The sequence below is a fragment of the Cervus elaphus genome, chromosome 18 (genome assembly GCF_910594005.1).
Source record: "Cervus elaphus chromosome 18, mCerEla1.1, whole genome shotgun sequence".
Lineage (NCBI taxonomy): Eukaryota > Metazoa > Chordata > Mammalia > Artiodactyla > Cervidae > Cervus > Cervus elaphus.
In genome coordinates, this window is record NC_057832.1 from 52760959 (window position 1) to 52782585 (window position 21627).

General features: G+C 37.8%; 2 protein-coding genes across 2 annotated transcripts in view; one reads left to right on the top strand and one right to left on the bottom strand.

The window, feature by feature from the left end:
* FBXL13 (F-box and leucine rich repeat protein 13) overlaps positions 1–21627 on the bottom strand; it is a 209643-nt gene that overhangs the window by 77770 nt on the left and 110246 nt on the right. Inside the window, exon 12 of the mRNA XM_043871784.1 lies at positions 17271–17400. Within this exon, the coding sequence (XP_043727719.1) occupies positions 17271–17400 (130 nt within the window). The remainder of the gene's footprint in view (positions 1–17270; positions 17401–21627) is intronic.
* LRRC17 (leucine rich repeat containing 17) overlaps positions 16954–21627 on the top strand; it is a 35717-nt gene continuing 31043 nt past the window's right edge. The window contains exon 1 of the mRNA XM_043873296.1: positions 16954–17330. The gene's annotated coding sequence lies outside the window, so the exon portion shown is untranslated. The remainder of the gene's footprint in view (positions 17331–21627) is intronic.

Sequence of the window (21627 nt, forward strand, 5' to 3'; positions counted from 1 at the left end):
AAAGTGATTCAGATATATATATATATATTTTCTGTTCTTTTCCATTATGATTTACTACAGGATATTGAATATAGTTCCTTGTGCTGGACAGTAGGACCATGTTGTTTATCCATCCTATGTATACTAGTTTGCATCTCCTAATCCCAAACTCCCAATCAAAAATTCCATTTTTAATGCTTGTGTATGAGTATTATTTAACTTGTACAGCCTGTATTTTATTATTTAGACTGTATAACTTAATTTTTATTATTTAACTTGTGTAGCTTTGTGACCAATCATGTTTTCAAGCACTGTGAAAGTTCTCACAGGGTATATGTGATTATACTATGTTGTGAAAGGTCTCATAACTGACTGCTCACACTTAAAAGACATACTACAAAATGTCTGGAGGCAGGAACAGTAAAAGAAGAGAGGCTGTTCTAAGGAGCTGAGACTTGTATAGACTGAGGTAGCCCCAGGAGATGAGGAAATGGAGACTCAGATCTCTTGATCGATTTTCTCCAGATTACAGATTGGTAGAGCAAGAACACAGATGGGCAATCCAGTACTCCTTCTGATTAACATTCTGCAACAATAACATCCAGTTCAACGTTCCATCCCAGCTTCCAGAGCCCTTCAAACTTCGTCATTCTGGCCGTTGAGGCGTCCAATTCTCCAGTACTCAGTGGACCTGTCTGCTCTTTGTCCGACCTTGTAACCTTTCTCCACATCTTTTTTCATCTAATCAAGCCTTAGCTATTCCTTAAGTCCCAGTGACTCCAGCCCTATCCTGCTGCCTTTCTTCTCTCGCCCTTACAGGTCTGTAACTATTTTAGCATATAACATTCCTATAATTTGTGCATGTTATATTTCCCCCAAGGAGATGATCTTATACTCTCTTTCTTTTAGACTTCTTACTGTGTTGAATAACGATCAGGGGATGGATGAATTAAATTTAGGAGTAAGACAAAGTCTGGGAAAGAGTACAGAATTTGGCTACAGACAAGATTGAAAATGATTCAAAGTTGAAGGTAAAACACAAGCAAAGGCAGAGCAGTGGGAGCCCTGGGCTTAGATGGTGTGGCAAGATCACCCTTGGGACGAATAAGAAAAACTTAGTAGGTAAAGAGGGAGGAAAAACTAATGAAAGACCCATAAGACAAAAATTAGGTATTTCATATTGTACTGCCATGGATTCTTGAATAAGTTTTCCATAAGTACTCACAGAGAAAAGTCCAGGGGAGATAAATTAACATTGTAAATCTGGAGAACAGAGGACAGGGAAAGAATGCTGGGCTTGCAGCCAGCAGAGCTGGGTTTGAGTCTATCTCTTTCTCACTTATAACAAAAGGCAACTCAACCTGTCTGATGCTTAGTTTTCTCATCTATAAAATGGGTATAATAATACTTATTTTAGGAGATTCTTGAGAAAAGAGAGTCGTGTATATAAAAGTGGTTAATTAGCATGATACCTGGTATGTGCTTCGAGTACTAGTTTTCCTGTTACTGTTCTTCTGGGCATATTGTGAGCTCACTGAAAAATAAAGATTCAAGAACTAGAGGTAAAAGACCTTGAAAGATCATTCTAGTGTATCCCTCACACCATAAGTATGATGAAATGGTATTTAGAGAAGTTGGGTGATTTGAGAATAGATTCCTTATCTATTCCTCATTGTGTGTCCCCATGCTGGACATGGTGCCACACACAGAGTGGGTGCTCCATAAGTGCTGAATGAATGAACAGATGTTCTTGAGTCACACAGTCAACGACAGAGCCAAGGCCAGAGACCATTTCTCCCCATAATGAATAACTCCAGATCCAGGGATGGGAGCAGTTGTTTTTCACAACACTTCTAAATTTCTCCCCTTATCTCAGCCGTAGTGTATTGCCCTGCTTCCCCAATGACTAAGCAGAATCTGCCTGCAATGCAGGAGACACAGGTTCAATCCCTGGGTTGGGAAGATCTCCTGGGGAAGAAAAGGGCAACCCACTCTAGTATTCTTGCCTGGGAAATGTTATGGATAGAGGACCCTAGCAGGCTACAGCCCATGGGGTTGCAAAAGAATCAGATACAACCTAACAACTAAATAATAACAACAACAAGTTTATTACCCTAACACTTGTATCTCTAATAATGGCTTCCCAAAAACAAGTAAAAAACTTTTTCTCTCTTGCTGTCTTGGAAACATGTTCATGACAAGATTTCCTGAACAAGGGGGAAAAAGTGATAGCAGAAATCAGCCACAGCTGAGTGGTTCCTTGTAATGCAGCCAAAAACTGGGTGGTATCAACCAATAAGATTGTATCCAGGAAAGGAAGGGGGAGGGGCAGGGAGACCTCTGAGAAAAGCTTTTCAGTTTTGTCCTGGCATGAAATGCTTAGTTCTGTACATAGTTTATTTTAGAATATCCAAAAAGATGCTTGGCTAATATTTTATGACTCAAATATTCCTGCCAGAATCTTTTAGGCCAACCAACTATTAGTTGTCCTTTCTCTTCACTGAAGTAATGAGGATACAAGCCTAAAATTAAAGATTCCTCTCTAAGAGAGAAAGCAAACTATTTCACCATGGTAAAATACTGGGTTTTGCCACATCTGATATCTGTGCATTTTCTTTATAGGATTTTTCTAAAATTTGGGGTCGGATCTCTTTTTGTTTACTTTTGAGGTAATTTTGGCTTCAATTTGGACAACTGGAGCCCTGCCACACTGCTGTTTTCTGGTTAAGCTCCCATTGGTTGAGAACTTGGGGAAGTCGGCCACACCAGTGGTGTTCCAGTCTCAAATCCCAGCAGACAGCTACTGCTGCTAAGAGGGGCAAAGAAGCCTTGGTGCTCACAGGGAAGTTCTCTCCATCTGCCTCTGGCTGGGTCTCAGCACAACAGGACAGAGTGGTCTGTGAAGGAAATGAGCTCTCAGTGAGCCACATGAAAAGAAGACCAAAGTGCTGAGCAGCACAATCTAGCTCAGATCCCTCCTCAGTGAGGATCACATCTTACCGAGCTCCCATTTTCCAGTCCTCCTTTGTCTCTGAATCAGTTAGCTCAACAACACAGAAAAAGAGATATATGTAGGGTGAGACCCTCGATGACAGAAACACCCATCTTAGGTAGACATAGCCCATGTTGTGTTCCTGTACCATTTTCAGCTGTTCCTCTCATTCTCACCAGCACTATAACCAATGGCTAATGAGTAATGTGATGACTTCAGTCTTATACATATATCCTTCACAATCTCTTGATGACCTCAAAGAAGCCTGACTTAGCAAGTGGAATGAACTGTTGGAAAGAAGGATTTCTCCCAAAATATTATGGAACATTTTGTTTTATTGCATTCAAATGTGCCTCAGGCTTCAATAGCAACACTTCCCAGGATCTGTGTTAAGAGAGCTTGATAGGCTTTCAAATATTATGTCTTCTGTGGTGGTAGGATAAGAGACCTAATTATTATACCTACCAATCTCTCTCTTTGCCTGTACCTGTACTTTCCAGCCTATATATTCTTCATGGCCACTCCCGCCTCTATGTTCACTAATGCACTTCTCCCAGGTAGCTCTGGACGAAGCTTCGGGTAGAGCTGTCTCTTTCTCTTACATCTCAGAGCACCAACAACCAGAGCCTTCACGTCGCATTGTGCACCTTCTGCCTTGTATAATAATTCCAGGTGTGCACATGTGTAATATCCCTGCCCATCTTATCCATCAGGCCCTTTACAACACCGTGCTGGGAGCAAAGTATGATGCAACAACATCTTGTTAATAGGCCAAGTAGTTGTCAAGTAAATTGTGTGTAGAATGTAAATTAGAATTAGTAGTTCTAAAGTGGAGAGGGGGGCCATGGTCAATATCATCCTTTGTTAAAGATTGTCATATTTATCTAAGAACATTGAACAGCCAAAAAAAAAAAAAAAACTTTCATTTTTCAGTGTGAGTAAGGAAAATAAAACTAAAGCACAAGATTAGTGAAGCCTGCAGATACCAGGAAGGCAAGCATAGGTGCCAACTCTGCAGGTATGTACTCACGGCACAATGACTGAGGACTGTGACCTGCAGAAGCAGGCTGACCCTTCCGAAACTCTACCATTCTTGTCTGGAGTATACTACATAGTTCTCTTCTTCACCCACTGGCCAATTACTTACAGCTTCCCCTGTGCTGTAATGGAGGCTTATCTCCTTTTAAATCAAGAGAATCACAACTACAATACTTTCTTCTTAAAACACAATGATCCACAGAGCTCCTTTGTCTAGATTTATTGAGTTAGATGGAGGCTTTACAACTACAGTCCTAACCACAGGCTTCACCCAGATCCAAAGAACTAAAGCAGAGTTTTATGAGCAGTTCATGAAATTCTGTGTGTAAGCCATTTGCTATGATAGGGAAAAGAGAAGAAACTGAAATAAGTTTAGTTTTTCAGAAAACATTACAATTTTTTCAAGCCTATTTTCAGGAGGGGGTAATATGATCTGAGTCCCCTGAGACTCATCATTTTATCATCCGATTCTTCAAGATCTAAAAATTGTTGCCAGATGTTTTATTTTTTACTACTTAATGTAATAAACATCCTTAAATATTTTGGCTACAGAGATTACATTAATCTATGGATACTAAACAATAGGCTTTTGTTTTATTTCTTCATTTTTTATTTCAATGCGGCTTGTATTAAGTTGCATTCAAACTAATAATTATGACAACCATTTAAATGTATGAGTCTTAATAAGATTCATAAAATTTTTCATAATTTCTTCAATATTTTTTTCCCAATACAGGTTGAAGTGTGATTCAGAAAGGACACAAAACATTGCTTTAACAGGAAAACTGAGGCCCAAGACCTGACCCAGAGAAGCAGAAATTGCACTGTGACTTCTGATTCATGCCTGCTTTTCCACTACAACCACTCCTGAGTGATGACACTTAAGACCATATAACATTTTTCTCAAATACAAAATTTAAATGCAGCAATAATTTCTTTATCATATACAATATATAGCACTTTATAGTTTTACAAATGATAGTCTAATGGCTCAACAAAGGACAGAAATGGTATGGACCTATCAGAAGCAGAAGATATTAAGAAGAGGTGGCAAGAATACACAGAAAAACTGTACAAAAAAGATCTTCACAACCCAGATAATCACGATGGTGTGATCACTCAGCTAGAGCCAGACATCCTGGAATGTGAAGTCAAGTGGGCCTTAGGAAGCGTCACTATGAACAAAGCTAGTGGAGGTGATGGAATTCCAGTTGAGCTATTTCAAATCCTAAAAGACGATGCTGTGAAAGTGCTGCACTCAATATGCCAGCAAATTTGGAAAACTCAGCAGTGGCCACAGGACTGGAAAAGGTCAGTTTTCATTCCAATGCCAAAGAAAGGCAATCCCAAAGAATGCTCAAACTACCGCACAATTGCACTCATCTTACATGCTAGTAAAGTAATGCTCAAAATTCTCCAAGCCAGGCTTGGGCAATATGTGAACCATGAGTTTCCAGATGTTCAAGCTGGTTTTAGAAAAGGCAGAGGAACCAGATATCAAATTGCCAACATCTGCTGGATCATTGAAAAAGCAAGAGAGTTCCAGAAAATCATCTATTTCTGCTTTATTGACTATACCAAAGCCTTTGACTGTGTGGCTCACAATAAACTGTGGAAAATTCTGAAAGAGATGGGAATACCAGACCACCTGACCTGCCTCTTGAGAAACCTATATGCAGGTCAGGAAGCAACAGTTAGAACTGGACATGGAACAACAGACTGGTTCCAAATAGGAAAAGGAGTACATCAAGGCTGTATATTGTCACCCTACTTGTTTAACTTATATGCAGAGTACGTCATGAGAAATGCTGGGCTGGATGAAGCACAAGCTGGAATCAAGATTGCCAGGAGAAATATCAATAACCTCAGATATACAGATGACACCACCCTTATGGCAGAAAGTGAAGAAGAACTAAAGGGCCTCTTGATGAAAGTGAAAGAGGAGAGTAAAAAAGTTGGCTTAGAGCTCAACATTCAGAAAACTAAGATCATGGCATCTGGTCCCATCACTTCATGGCAAATAGATGGGGAAACAGTGGCTGACTTTATTTTTCTGGGCTCCAAAATCACTGCAGATGGTGATTGCAGCCATGAAATTAAAAGACGCTTACTCCTTGGAAGGGAAGTTATGACCAATGTAGACAGCATATTAAAAAACAGAGACATAACTTTATCAACAAAAGTCCATCTAATCAAGGCTATGGTTTTTCCAGTTGTCATGTATGGATATGAGAGTTGGACTATAAAGAAAGATGAGCCCAGAAGTAATGATGCTTTTGAACTGTGGTGTTGGAGAAGACTCTGAGAGTCCCTTGGACTGCAAGGAGATCCAACCAGTCCATCCTAAAGGAGATCAGTCCTGGGTTATCATTGGGAAAGACTAATGCTGAAGCTGAAACTCCAATACTTTGGCCACCTCATGAGAAGTGTTGACTCATTTGAAAAGACCCTGATGCTGGGAAAGATTGAGGGTAGGAGGAGAAGGGGACGACAGAGGATGAGACGGTTGGATGGCATCACCATCTCAATGAACATGAGTTTGGGTAAACTCCGGGAGTTGGTGATGGACAGGGAGGCCTGGCGTGCTGTGGTTCATGGGGTCGCAAAGGGTTGGACACGACTGAGTGACTGAAATGAACTGAACTGAATGGTTGAGAGCCTGGTCTTCAGAATTAGATGGATCAAGGTTCTAATCTTTGTCCAGACATTTTCAATGTGACCATAAGCAAGTTACTTACCCTGTTGTGGCATCATTATAAGTGGAGATAGCTTATATTAGCTTGCAAGAGCAGGTTGTTAAAATTTTAGGAACTATGCAAGCCAGTTGTTAAACACAGCTGCTAAAAAATTAAAACATATAAACTTAAATAAGCCATATTAACAAATGTAGTGAATACCCAAACTTATGACTTTATAATTATTTTACTATTATGTTTTATCATTATCTATGCTCTTGAAGATATGTATGTTTATTAGATCTGTGTGATGACAGTATTACATAGCACACATTTCTTCCTTTCTCACTGTTCATTGACCTCTGTTAGCTTGAATAGGCCCTGGTGAGAGTATTTACAGCATGGAAATTAGCAACCACTGTAATTCAGGAATTTGCCTGTTCCTTCTCAGGTGTTAAATGTTTACCAACACACTAGTGCTCAGTTTCCACATCTCAAAAATGGGAATAATAATACACACCTCATATAGTTATTTATAAATATTAAATGGGATAATAAATGCAGAGCACATACCTCAACATCTAGTTCATAGTCAATACCCAACAAATGGTACCAATTTTTATTGTTGTTTAGTCGCTAAGTCATGTCCAACTGTTTTGCAACCCTATGGACTGTGGCCCTCCAGGTTCCTCTGTCCTCTGTCCATGGAATTTCCCAGGCAAGAATACTGGAATGGGTTGCCATTTCCTTCTCCAGGGAATCTTCCCAACCCAGAGATTAAACCCTGCATTAGCAGGCATAATTTTTTACCACTGAGTCACCAGGGAAGCCCACCAATTATTAGTGCCATCCATTCAAATATAGAATAAGGTAAAATATAAGTAAATTATAATTTTGAATTTAGCTGTTACCAATTCATTTTGGTACATAATCTCTTTATTCACAGCTGGCTTAGCTGGTCACATAACTCTTACTATTCCAATTACCCTCTATTGATAAACTGCCAAATCTGTACCTCCATTCCCAGCTCTGCTGCAAGGACAGGACTTCCACTCTCAAGTAGTTCTTGCCATTGACAACTAGATGTATCACAGGAAGCTCAAATTCAGCTTTTCCAAAATAAAATTCATTATTCTTTTCCCCCACTCATACTCCTTCTTTAGTTATCTTATTTAATCATCTTATAGAAACACAAAATCCTAAAGCTGAAAAAGATCTCAGAGATCTAGCCTAACCTAGCCATTCTACAAAAGAGCTGAAGCAGAAAAACCAAGTAACTGCCCAGGGCTGCACAGGTGCTTATGTGGCATAGCAAAGGCTAGATGGGGGTCTCTTAACTTTAGTTTGGGGCTCCATTCACCAACCCAGTGCCTTCTGCTTATGAGGCAGAGAGAATGAGATTGCTCTGCTTATGCAATCTCTGTTACATTTGGCTAATACATTCATCTCTGGAGGTGCCTCCGCAGCTTTCTCCCACTTCTACCACAAACCCCAGCAGTGAATAAGTAAGACCTTCCATGATCTTTCCCTCTCTGAAAGGGGAGGTTGGAATTTATGTAGCGTACGGAGAACTGAAATGACCTTAGAATCCTCCAGTTTGCAGTTTACACAGTCCACCTTTAAGATTCCTGAGTCTCAGAGAGATTTAATAGTATAAGAACTACTGATAAACATCTGTTGCTGTATTGAGTATTCTAATCATTTGAACATTTCTGGGATGCTATCCCTTTTCATTTCTGTTGACTTGTATAATAACTGAAAAACAGTTGATGAAACCATAACTTTCACTGTAATATTTTGTAGTTTCCTAGGCTCTTTTCTCCCAGTAAATCTGAAGAAATATCGGGCTCAGCTCTTACCAAGAAAAGATAATCAGACCTTGCTCTAGCAAGTTACCAAGTTCTCAGACACCTAACAAGTGTCCTGAGCTTCTACCTGAAGAACTTCGCTAACCATGCTCTGAAATCGGCTGCAGTTTCTTTCATTCATTCATGAAATGTTGATCAAAGTCTTACTATGCGTCAGGTATTTATGATATGCCAAGGATACAGATACAGATAATTAGGCTCAATCCTGGCCAGCAGGAGCTCACAGTGGGGCAGAGAGCAGACAAATAAGCAGACCATCAAATACATAGAGAACACTTAGTGGAAGTGGGATGAAGAAATCTTAACCCAGATGGGTTAGGGGAAAGGTGGGGTCAGTGAAGGGTTCCTGGAGAAGGTTGTCATTGAACAGAGCCTCAGAAGCTATATGAACGTTAACCTGATGAATGGGAAAATGAGACAATATGAGGGTATTTAGGCAGAAGGCAAAAAGTGAGCCTAGTGAAAGTATTTAGGCTGGATGGAAATGAAGAACAAAGGATCAGAGAGGCAGAAACTATCATAAGCCCTCTTGCTCTCTGGTTTAACTTTAAGCTGAAAATCTTAAATCTGTACCTTGGTCCAAACTACCCCCTCTTCATCTGGATCCTTTTCCCACTCCATGTTCAGGGTTACTGGTTTTCTGGACATTTGGGTTTCATCCTGAGATTGGCTACAACCCAGCCTTCATTACCAGCACAACTGTGGTCACTCTATGCATAACTTTTTATATAATGCCATAATCCACTGCTAAACACAATTGGAGAGGCATTAAATATGTAGGAAAACTGGCTACCCAAGGCAGTATCAACATGAGAACCCTTGAAGTAACACACAAACAGAGCAGAGGGTAAAGGAAAAGCATAACCGGTGATCTGCCCTCCTAATCGGCACTTTCTCACGTACACATAGGGTAGATTTATCCTTTCCATTAAAACTGTAACTCCTACCCATATTTCTTGAGATTTTGAAAGAAACAAGATCTTACAGAGCTCTGATATGAACATGGAAAACTAATGTGGATCTCTTTGGAGCATTTTGGCTGATACCTTTTAGTCATGTCTTCATTCATTAGGGGCATATATTAGATAGACGGGCTTCCCTGATAACTCACTTGGTAAACAATCTGCCTTCAATGCAGGAGACCCTGGTTTGATTTCTGGGTCAGGAAGATCCCCTGGAGAAGGGAAAGGCTACCCACACTAGTATTCTGGCCTGAAGAATTCAGTCTGGCCCCTGTACAGTCCATGGGGTCACAAAGAGTTGGACATGACTGAGCAACTTTCACTTTTCATGAGATAGAATAAAACTAGGTGAGAAGCTGTACAGATATAGCTGCAGAGTGTTGCAGGCAAGGAAAACAGCCTGTGCAAAAAACCCGGAAGCAAGAGCTTGTATGTTGAAAGAACATCAAGGAAGCCAGTGTGGCTGGAGAGGAGTTGGTAAGAGGAAGAATAATAGGAAATGAGGTCAGAGAGACAGTTAGGGAAGGAGGCAGATTACACAGGGTCTTGAAGGTCCTTTCAAGGCTTTTGTTTTGTTGAGCAAATACGAAGACTTGCCAGGCATTTGAACTGAGGGAGTACATTGACTTCTGTTTTCAGAAGACCATTCTAGGTGCTACTTGTTGAAAAGAAACTTAGAGGTTGAAGTGAAAGCAGAGAGACCAGTTAGGAAGCTGTCACAATAATCCAGGCAAGAGATGATGGATTGGATGATGACTTGGATTTGAGTAGTAACTGTAGAAATGGTGAGGAGTGGTCAGATCCTGGATAGATTCTGAAGTGATAGTCAACTGGACTTCCTGGAAGAGTGCACGTGGAATGTGAGAAAAAGAGGAGTTAAGATTGCCATATTCGTTGGCTAGGTATGCTGTAACAAAGCCACAAACTGGTGGCTTAAACAAGAGCAATTTGTTGTCCAGCAGTTCTGGAGGCTAAAAGGTCCAAGGTCAGTGTTAGGGGTGTTGTTTCATTCAGTGTGAGGGAAGGATATGGTTCAAGCTTCTCTCCTTGGTTTCTAGATGGCTGTCTTCATGTTTCCATGGCACTGTCCAGTATGCATATGTTTGTGTCCAAATTCCCCCAAATTTTAAAAAAAAAGGACATCAGTCGTACTGGATTAGGGCCCACCCTAATGATATCATCTTAACTAATTTCATCTGCAATGACATTATTTCGAAGTAAGTTCACATTCTAAGATACTAGGGGTTAGGAATTCCACATATTAATTTGGAGGGGATACAATTCAATGTGTAACAGATGAATTCAAGACTCTTGGCCTAAGCATCTGTAAACATGGAGCTGTCATTAACTAAGACAGGGAAGGCCAAAGGAGGAGCAGGAATTATCTTTTAGAGCAGAGACTTTTTTTTAAGATAGGAATCTAAAATTTGAGAGAGAAGTCTGGATTCAAGATACATATTGTCTATCATTAAATGTATCTATGTGCATATGTGTGCGTGTGTATGTATATAAATGTACACACATATATACGTGTATTCTCTATATAACATATATATACACATGCTCATACACATATATACTCCTATAAGCATATATACTTATATATGTATATATGCATATATAAACATACTCCTATGTACATACATGTATTTGTATATGTGCATGTGAACATATATTTGTGTGTGAATATTACACATATATGATTTTATGTGTGTGTGTGTGTGTGTGTGTGTATTTGTCATTGTAGGTGATATTTAAAGCTATAATCTGTTAATAGGTGACATCACCAAGGGTGTGATGAGAAGAAAAGTAGACCCAAACTGAACCTTGGGGCTCTCTGTGATTAAGAGGTTGAAGAAAAGAGGTGACTTAGAGAAGCACCTTAAGAAACATTGTCAAAAATAGAAAAAAGAGTGAGAGCTATAGCATAATATAATTTATGAGAATTAATATCCACACACAGAACCACAATATAAGAAATAAAAAATACATTAATATATGTATATTAATGTATTCTTTTTTGTTGCTAGAGGAAGACTTCCATGTTTTGCTCATTTTTTAATTGAAGTACAGTTGAATTACAATATTGTATTAGTTTTAGGTGTATAGCATAGTGATTTAGTTTTTTTGCAGACTATATTCCATTATAGGTTATAAAATACTGGGTATAATTCCTGTGCTACACAGTAAATCCCTGTTGCTTATCTATTTTATGTATGGTATTTTCTATCTGTTAATCCCATACTCCTAATTGGCCCCTCCTGCCCTCCCCTCCCCTTTTGTAACCATAAGTTTGTTTTCTGTTTCTGTGAGTCTGTTTCTGTTTTGTATATACACTTATTTTTGTATTTTTTTTTAGATTCCACATATAAGCTATAACATACAGATTTCTCTTTTCTCTGACTTATTTTACTATATATATATGTAATATACATATAACATATATGTGTGTGTGTGTGTGTGTGTGTGTGTGTGTATTTGTATACATAAAATTGTTATAGTACCTAAAGAGTTCTGAATGGGTTCTGCTAAGGTCATGTTCTTCCTGGAAAAATTGTAGCAATTGCAGATGGAACTTAAGAATGTCTAGGCCTGGGCCAAATGATAGTGGCCATTGGAAAACACTGTTAATAGTCTAAAAATAATATCTAATAGTAGCTAAGCATTTCCTATATGCAGCCATCATTGTAAGCCTCTTACATGTGTCAAATCATTTAATTGATACAAAACACAGGTAGTCACTATTAAGAGCATTTTCCCCCTCTCATAGATAAGGTTAAGGTATACAGAAAGATTAGGACCTGCCCCAGTCCCATACCTATCAAATAGCAAACTCAGGATTAAAATGCAGGTACCCCAGAACCCATTTTCCCAATTACTGTGGTATGTTACTTTCACGATGTCATGAACCACATCCTCAGAACCACAAGGGAAGGGAGAGGAGTGGTTCCTTGAAGCAGAGAATTAGATGCAAAGGAAAACTACCAACATCTCATATAGTGGTTCATTAGTTTCACTTCTTTAACTAAACATTAATCCAAATATTCAACAAGCATCTGATAAACATCTACCATGAGTTAGGTCACACATCATTCCTTAAGACGTATAAAAAGATGAATCCATTCACTGTCACCAAATGTCTCCCAGATCATAAATTACAAAGGAGCACAGGAAAAAGTAACTTCTTTACATGATAAAACCATTTTGTCTCCAAAGAGTCTTACCACATTGTATTTAAATATGGTTTTTAAAAAATCATTTTATGGTATAAGCTTAGATTTTATAACTTTGAGTAAATAGTAAATATAAAAGCAAACAAATTAAATTTGTTTGACTGATTCAGCCAGAATCATTTTGTTAAATGAATGTAGTTTTTTTTTTAAGGAAAATGTTGCACTCAGGCTCTGAAGAAAAATTTTTTAGAAAAATATGCTAATAGGCTTTATTTTTTAACACCAACTGTGTTAGGAACTTAAGTTACATTATCTCCAATATTCCCCAGTTTGAAAGAAAAATTTTAATTACTTTGAAAGATATTTTAACAATGGCAGCTTATTGAGATAAAAATGCTATCATTCAACAAATATTTATTAAGTGCCTGTATATGGCTTAACTTTGCCTGGAAATCAAAGAAATACAAATTGAAAATATAAAATAGCATATTCAATGTTGAATTGACAAGTTTTTTATATAGAATATATTTATGGGATTGGGAATACATGTAAATCCATGGCTGATTCATATCAATGTATGACAAACCCACTGGAAAAAAAAAAAACTATAAAAAAAAAAAGAATATATTTATGAAGATAAACTATTTTACATTCATCATAAATGTAAATCGGGAATCTTTGTAGAGCATGGACAACCTTAAAAATAACCTCTGATCATTTCATTTCTAAAAATTTGACAAACCCACTGGAAAAAAATAATAATAATAATAAAAAAAATAAAATAAAATAAAAAAAATAAAAATAAAAATTTGTACCCAAAATTACATACACATATGCTAAGATATGGCTACAATAATTTTCCTCAGAGATTATTTATGATAGCCAAAAAAAGGTAGACCAGGAAAAAGAATTGTAAGCCAATAATGAATGGTTAAAATATAAATTGATGTTTTGATACAATGGAATCCTATATACCTATTAAAAGTAAAGTTACAGGAAAATATTTAATGGAATAAAGAAATGGAATAATGAAAGATATGTGTAGTATATAATCCATTTCAATTCAAAAGAATACTAGACATGCATAGCATAAAGACCCTAAAATTCTAGTAGTGTTGATTATTTCTGGGTGGTGAGTTTTCAGGTAATTTAATTTTTTTCTTTGCAGAGGATAGTGAGAGAGCTCACTGCAGCAGCCCTATCACAATTCAGGCCAAGAGGGAGCAGAGGTTCTTCCAAAGAGACGAAACTGGGCAGAGACATTACTTCAGCCACATCAAAGATGGTAACATGCAGGAGAACATGTAAGTGCTAGTATTCATTAGGAAATCAGTCATATAATTTAATGCACCCTACAGTGTTTATCCAGTCCGATAAGAATGTAGAATATTTCTAAAGCATATGTAATTGATTTTCACTTTTCTTTGTAGTTCTCCATCATCCAGTTATTTATTTTTTCTAACAAGTATGGTTCAAATACTTTCACAATATTGTATAAATACATCTTTCCTTTTTTGGGCAGCCATGGCTACATTAACATTTAGCTCTTGACATATTTTGTTTATGTTAATCCAGAGTTTCCAAAGACAGAGATGCTATTTTACTCATCACGGTGCCCGGTATGCAGCAGGCTCTCAGTAAACACCAATGAAAAACATTTAGTCATAAGCTTCTATTCTCAACTCTTTTTGTTTTATCAGGACATTTTGCCTTGGTCAAATATATTAACACATACCTTCATAGTGCAAAATTGCAAACATATAAAAAGAAACTACATTTTAGTTTCCAAGGGACTAACCTATAAAACCTGCGAATAGTCAGCTTTCCTTCTTTGAAACCATTTTGTATTGTCACACCAATGCAATTAGACCAGGTAGGGTGAAACTGTACTCATAGGTAGGTAGATGGAGCCAGGAAAGTAGATGAAACCTCCCCAGAAGACTTCATAAGTCCCTCGGGAGCAGTAACTTCCAAAATACACTTATTCGTCCGGAAGTTATAGCAGCAGCCATTGTTAACGTATCTATGGTGCATAATGAGCCCATTTCTTACAAAGTTTCAAATGGTAAAATTTCCAGTGCCTGACAACTAGGTTAAATCTCTGTTTGTTGATAAATTATTGAGTGAACAAAGGAAAATGGAATATAGATGAATAAAAAACCCCCTAACATTATTTTGCATGATGTGAAATACTAACATCACTGTAGTTTGAGAATTACAAATTCAGGATCAATTAGGAAACAAAATCTATTCTTGATACATTCAGACCAAACTCAAACACCTAAGACAGGCAGGCAATGCAGTGAAGTGGTAACTGTCCCAGAGTAAGTGCATGTTTGGACATTACTGAGTGGAGAAGAGGGTGGTTCACTGAGGAGAGGGCTCCATTTCAAGGGGGTGAGGCTGACTCTGTTCCAGCCCCTTTTACCATGTGGGAATGCAGGCCCAAATTTGCTAGTTCTTATGTATTTTTTTTTTTAAGAGAAACTTGAAGTCTAGATTTTTATTTGAAAACTCCAAAATTCCAAATGTTGGCTCAAAATTTAAAGACAGACTGTATCTATATGTTTTGTATAAGTATCTGGCCAGAAGGTCATCAGTTTGAAACCTCTGACTTTGAGCTGTGTTTGAAAATATTTAACCTTAGGACATGTTTATGTGTGTTTGTGTGTCTATGCATGTGTTTGTGTTGTTGCTGCAATGAATACTTGGTGGAAACTGAGAAGAAAACAGAGTTAAGTCACACTGTGAGGAGGGTTCTGAAGCACTGAGGTGAGTTAGACACTACTATATATAAAATAGATAACTAATAAGAATCTAATGTATAGCACAAGAAACTCTACTCAATACTCTATAATGACCTATGTGGGAAAAGAATCTAAAAAAGAGTGGATGCGTGTATATGTATAACTGATTCACTTTGCTATACAGCAGAAACTAAACATTGTAAATCAACTATAGTCCCGTAAAATTTAATTTTAAAAGAAGGACTAAAGGATGTATCTTTCAGGGAGAGATTGATCAGTGGGATGTGTCGAAAGCATATTGAGTTATTTCTGAGTTTGCAAATATTCTTCCTTTGTGATCAGGCCATCTGTGTTTGCTGACATTCATATCCAAGTTAGGCCCCCATCATTCCACAGGGACTGAGAGATACAGACACTCTCTCTCTTGATGATTACATATCAAAGGCTGGCTCCCAGGTCCTTGAGGAAGACATTCATGGGTTGGAAAACAGGTAAGAAACTTTTTAAGAAGTCGACATCTCAAAGGGAGCAAAAACAGAATGTACAACTGCACGTTTTCTAAGGTAAGAAAAAGGAGGTCAGGGATTCAGGGTCAGAAAGAAGCCTGTATGAAGTTTTGTCAATCTGGAGGGAACATGAAGGCCATCTTGTTCATAGAGTGGCAGATGTCGGTGCTTAGCAAACTATTGATATATCAGTAGATTGGATTTAAACAAATGCAAACTCTAGCCTTGCAGCTCTATCTTAGCATCCCCCACATCCTTTCCCCTACATCCTCCCCAGTGCCTAGTGTACCAGGAAACCATGATGTGCCAGTGGTGGTGGCTAAGTAAGATTTCTGTCCATTCAAGAACTTGGCGGAGAAATCCATGCTGTCCCTGTATTCCTTCCAGGAATACCTGCTTATAGCAGTACCAGCATGCTTTCACCAGCTGTGCAAGCCTGAGGACCTTGGTCTTTTCATTAGATGAGCTATGCACAGCATGTGTATGCGTGGTAAGTGTGATATGTATGAAACTCTCAACATGGTGCCTGGTGTTTAGTAACGGTTCTCATTTGTGTCGTTATATTATTTTCATGGAATGATGAACATATTATGACACTAGTTGCAATACACAGAGAGGTGGAAGAAAAGTCAAATGAGTGGTGACTTAAATCGATCAGAACAGAGCAGAAGAAACAATCCAGGAGGCAGGAACTGTTTCCACAGTGCCATGCCATTCCCTCCACAATTCCACACTATTTTCTGCCCAGGTTTCTTAGTCTTGTTCCTTCAGACTTAAATATTTCCCCATGTAGACCTCAAATCTTCATGTTATTTGGACCAAGGATATAATGCAATTAAAAAAAATCATTATCTTTGTTGTATTTCCTTTCTTACATTGATCACTTGTAGCATTTTACCTAATACTATTTACTCTCAGAGTCCACGTGGAAGCAAACTAACTTTTCAGGAAGTTCTTTGCAAATTCTCCCCACCCTCTCCCCCAAATATTTTTCTTTGTTTGTATCTTGGTAGCAATTCTAAAAAGTTTTCAAGATTTGGACTCTGCTATCATAATTGTGCACAGAGTATCTACACAGAAGTGGTCTGCTTCATCATCCAATGAGCTCTGCCTCTTCGTGGATGTGACACTCCAATGGAGGGAAGCCAAGAGCCTATAGTAGCGATCCTGGGGAAAATTTAAGCAGCTGTGTTCACGTAATTGAAAACCTCTGAAAAGTGCTGCAGTCTGTGCACAGCGTTAGTATAACATGAGGGCTGGGGCTGGATGCAGCCCGTTCTCTGGAGGACTTCTTTGCCTGCTGCAGGAAAGAGAAGGCTGAAAGACAAACCTGGGTGCAGCCGGAAAGGTCCAGATAGATGAGCTTGTGGCATCCGTTCCCCAAATTCAGGTACTGTAAACCTTTGTCTGTGAACTTTCTGCAGTAAGCCAAACTAAGATTCTGTAAATTATAGAAGTACCTGAGAAGACAGGAAGAGAGAAGAGAGGAAGGAAAGTAATTATACTTAAGCTGTTTCCTCACATCTTTGTTAAGCCACTATGACAAAGAGAAGTAAAGCTGTAAATTAATCTTTTCTCCTTGCAGATATTCAAGAGTTGAACTTCATTGTTAATTCTCTTCCTGTTAAGGAGATTTCAGTAGCATATCAGATAATGCATAATAACATTTCAAATGAAAATAAAGATTTGTCTAGATATTTAAGAAAACCGATTGGGATAAAGCTTTGGGGGCGGGGGAGGTCTGTGCATTCATATTGTTTGCAAGTTAGTTTGTGTTTGAAAGCAGTTTCAGTTTGTGTTATTGTTGCATTTAGCTTTTATATTGGAGCACCGAAATAACAGTGCAAATGTCTAGGAGGACAAACACTTTGTAAACATTTAAATGGTGATTAACTGTTACATGAGAGTTAGGATTTGGCGCAGAAAGTTAAACATAATAGGCTCTTAAAATGGACATAGTAAGCAAATGGCTTGAAAAAATAGATTTGCATGTGCATGATTTTCTAAGTAACAGTTTCATTATTATAACTAAAGAAAGACTGACTGATACACAGAGCTTAAAAGTGGATTAAAAACAGTCTGCAAATGTGTAGGCAACATATGAGAGGAATAAAACCATATCAGAGGCTATAAATCTCACTGGAGTTGCAACAGATTAACTATGGCATTACCACCATAACCAAAATGAGAGCTTTCAGGAAAAAGGAGGGTCTTTAGGACAACTCTCTGCAAGACTAACAGTTTGAGGACACTCTATGGGCAACTTTCAAAGCCCTCCTAAGCCCGGCATTTTTTAAAAGTGCAAGAACTCTCACTTCTGCTCTTGTAATAGAATTAAACAACATGCTCTTGGCTTGTGATCTGCAGCAGTTTAACAGTGAACTAGAAAGCAAAAAGGACAAAATGTAGGAGAAAAATGCCTCTCTGTCCCTCAAAAGCCCACAAATGACTAATAAAGTTTACTTCCACATAAATGGAAAATTAGATATGCAAGCTTTGATCATTAATCAGATTTATTTCCCAAATCTGAAAATATTTTATGATATAATTCATATTTCATAGAGGATTATTTGACTCACACACATTTCCCTCTGGTAATAGCTATTTCCCTGAGATTCAGCAGAACAGAGAGGGAAGTCTTCTGGATTCCCCAGTGGCTGGTGGGCAGGGCTCTGAAGGAGAGAGCAGCACTAACATCCCAAAGACATGACCCTTCTGGGGCCCTTGAGAGCATTGCCAAAGTTTTAAAAATGTTTTATCTTCCTCTCCCTGAATTATACCCTTGTGATTCAACTAAGTAAAGTACAATTTTCTTGGGGGGTTGTCATTCCCAAGAACTTTTTAGCTTTCCAATTTGGAGAAAGGAATAGTGAGGCAGGCACCATGACACAATGGAAAATACACAGGGTTTTGGAATCTGACCAAATTGGATTTGAATCCCAGCCCTGACACTTACTGCAACTGCCCCTTAACTGCTCAGAGACTGTTTCCGTGTTTATTAAGTGGAGATTATAGTATTATCTTTTTTTTCAACCCTGACCAACTGTGGGGCCTCCAGCTTTCCTGAACCTTAGTTTTCTGTAACATGAACATCTGTAACATGAACGTAATGTATCTGCTTTTTCCTCTTAATAAAGATGTGGCAAGTACATAAGAATGTATATATAGTAGTATTATATTGAGGATGATTTTTGATGATTAAAATCAGCAGGGATATGGTAAAACCTTTAAAAATACATACATTGTTATTATTGCTACTACTGTCTCAAATAATACATATGAATTATTCTTACAAAGTTTGACCTTTTTTCCATTTAATGGAATAGGTACTTACCTGACAATAGTGGTGCATACAACTAATTTGAAGAGTTTGAGGGGCCTCGTATTCCATCTGTACCCTATTTCAGTCATGGTGGTAAAACCATGTGTAATCTGTTAACCCCAGTGAGATTGATAGTCTGCTGCTGTTTCTGTTCCTCCATCTGTTGCCCATTTATTTGCTGACTGTTCTTCCTAACCTATTTTTAAGCTCTGTACATCAATCAGTCTTTCTTCAGGTATAATAAGGAAACCATTACTTACACAATCATGCATATTCAAATATATTCAAGTCTGGTCCAAGTCTATTTTTCAGTTTAAGTGCATGTGATCCATTAACAAATACCAAAAATGAGAATTGAACAAGCAGCTTTTAACTTTTTTGTGTGTCACAGATACTTTTGGATCTATGGCCCCTTTGTCAGCATGATGTTTTTAACGTAAAATAAAATACAATTACAAAGGCAGCCAATTTTATCCAAAGATATTATTAAAATATTTTTAAAAACCAAATGAGTGAAATAATTGTATATGCTTCTTTATTAACATGTTAAACAACAACATGTAGTGACGGGTCTATTAACTACAATGCTTTTGAAGCAGTACTGAGTACCAATGATAATTTTAAATATTTGTAACAACTATAAGAAAATACATGTGATAAGAAAACAATTGTGATTTGTATGGATGAAAGAGTCCCAGGGACTGCTAATACTACCCTGATTTTTTTAATCTATATTTCAGTTAGAGCTTAGTGAAAATAGAGATTTTTTTTTCTCCTATCAAAATTTATGGAACCCCTGATTTCCATTCATGATCTTCTTGGAGGATCCACTGACCCCAGGTTTGGCAAAAGTCACTTAATTAAACTAAATGACTCTGAGATTCAAAGTCTAGATCTATCTCTTCAAAGTGGAACCTCATGGAACCATCAGTTTGAAAGTAAAACACAAATCTTGAGTGGCTCTGTTAGCCTTTCTAGGCTTTTATAGTGCTGCAGACTTAGAGCTTTGGGGGATGAGAAAAATATTGGTTGACAGTGAAATCACACTTGGCAAATTTTATGCAATATTGCCACTTTTTATCCTGAATTTTGGCAAAGAAATATGTCCCTTATATGAGTAAGATCTGGTTCATCATTTTTCCAATCCAGAGATGACTTGATCATTCTAATTATACTTGAGGCAGTGTTTTCAGACAATGTTTTCTAATTATCTGATAACTTTTTCTTATGTGTGTGGGGAAGGTTCTCTTTGTGATTTATTTTTCTACTGTTACTATAATCTTTAAGACATCACAATTCTTACAGAAACTACAGAGATCACTTTTTCTTGTTTCTTGGGGTTTTTTTTCCATTAAAGAATTGAGGCCCTCTGTGTTAGATCTTCAACACCTGAGGGTACCTATTACTAGAAGGAATGTAGAATTCTGTATTTAAATTAACATTTCTCTGAAAAATCTCAACACAAGGTCCAGTCTGTAAAAGAGAGTATTTGCATATGGATTCTTTTGAGTTGAGTACTGGACTTAGTCTTGCAGAGGCAGTTTTTATTTTTTTTTTTATTTTTTTTTTTATTAGTTGGAGGCTAATTACTTCACAACATTTCAGTGGGTTTTGTCATACATTGATATGAATCAGCCATAGATTTACATGTACTCCCCATCCCGATCCCCCCTCCCACCTCCCTCTCCACCCGATTCCTCTGGGTCTTCCCAGTGCACCAGGCCCGAGCACTTGTCTCATGCATCCCACCTGGGCTGGTGATCTGTTTCATCATAGATAGTATACATGCTGTTCTTTTGAAATATCCCACCCTCACATTCTCCCACAGAGTTCAAAAGTCTGTTCTGTATTTCTGTGTCTCTTTTTCTGTTTTGCATATAGGGTTATCGTTACCATCTTTCTAAATTCCATATATATGTGTTAGTATGCTGTAATGTTCTTTAGAGGCAGTTTTTAAATAGAATTCCTGCAGAAAATCCAAATGCAGTGACTTGACCTCCTATTTACAGTGTGGACCCTAAGGATTTCCAGTCACGGCCACAGCTTACTCTGTTTACCCCGCTCTGATAAGTCTGTGGCAAGACTATATAACATGAGGGTACTTGTCAATAAGAAGTAGCCAGTCAATTTAAGGGTTGATTCATCTATAGGAAAAATAGACATCATGCTTCTATAGCATATAAGGCTCCATTAAGAAGCAAAGATCATAATATTAGTATCTTTACTCACCACTCTGTGCCCAGAATAGTGGGAAATAGCAGTTGATCAATACATGGTGAATAAGTGAATGAATGTTGCTACTAGAACTCAGGGAGGAATCACTGTGGAGTTCTGATAGATGGTATGATTTGAGATGTAAAGTCTG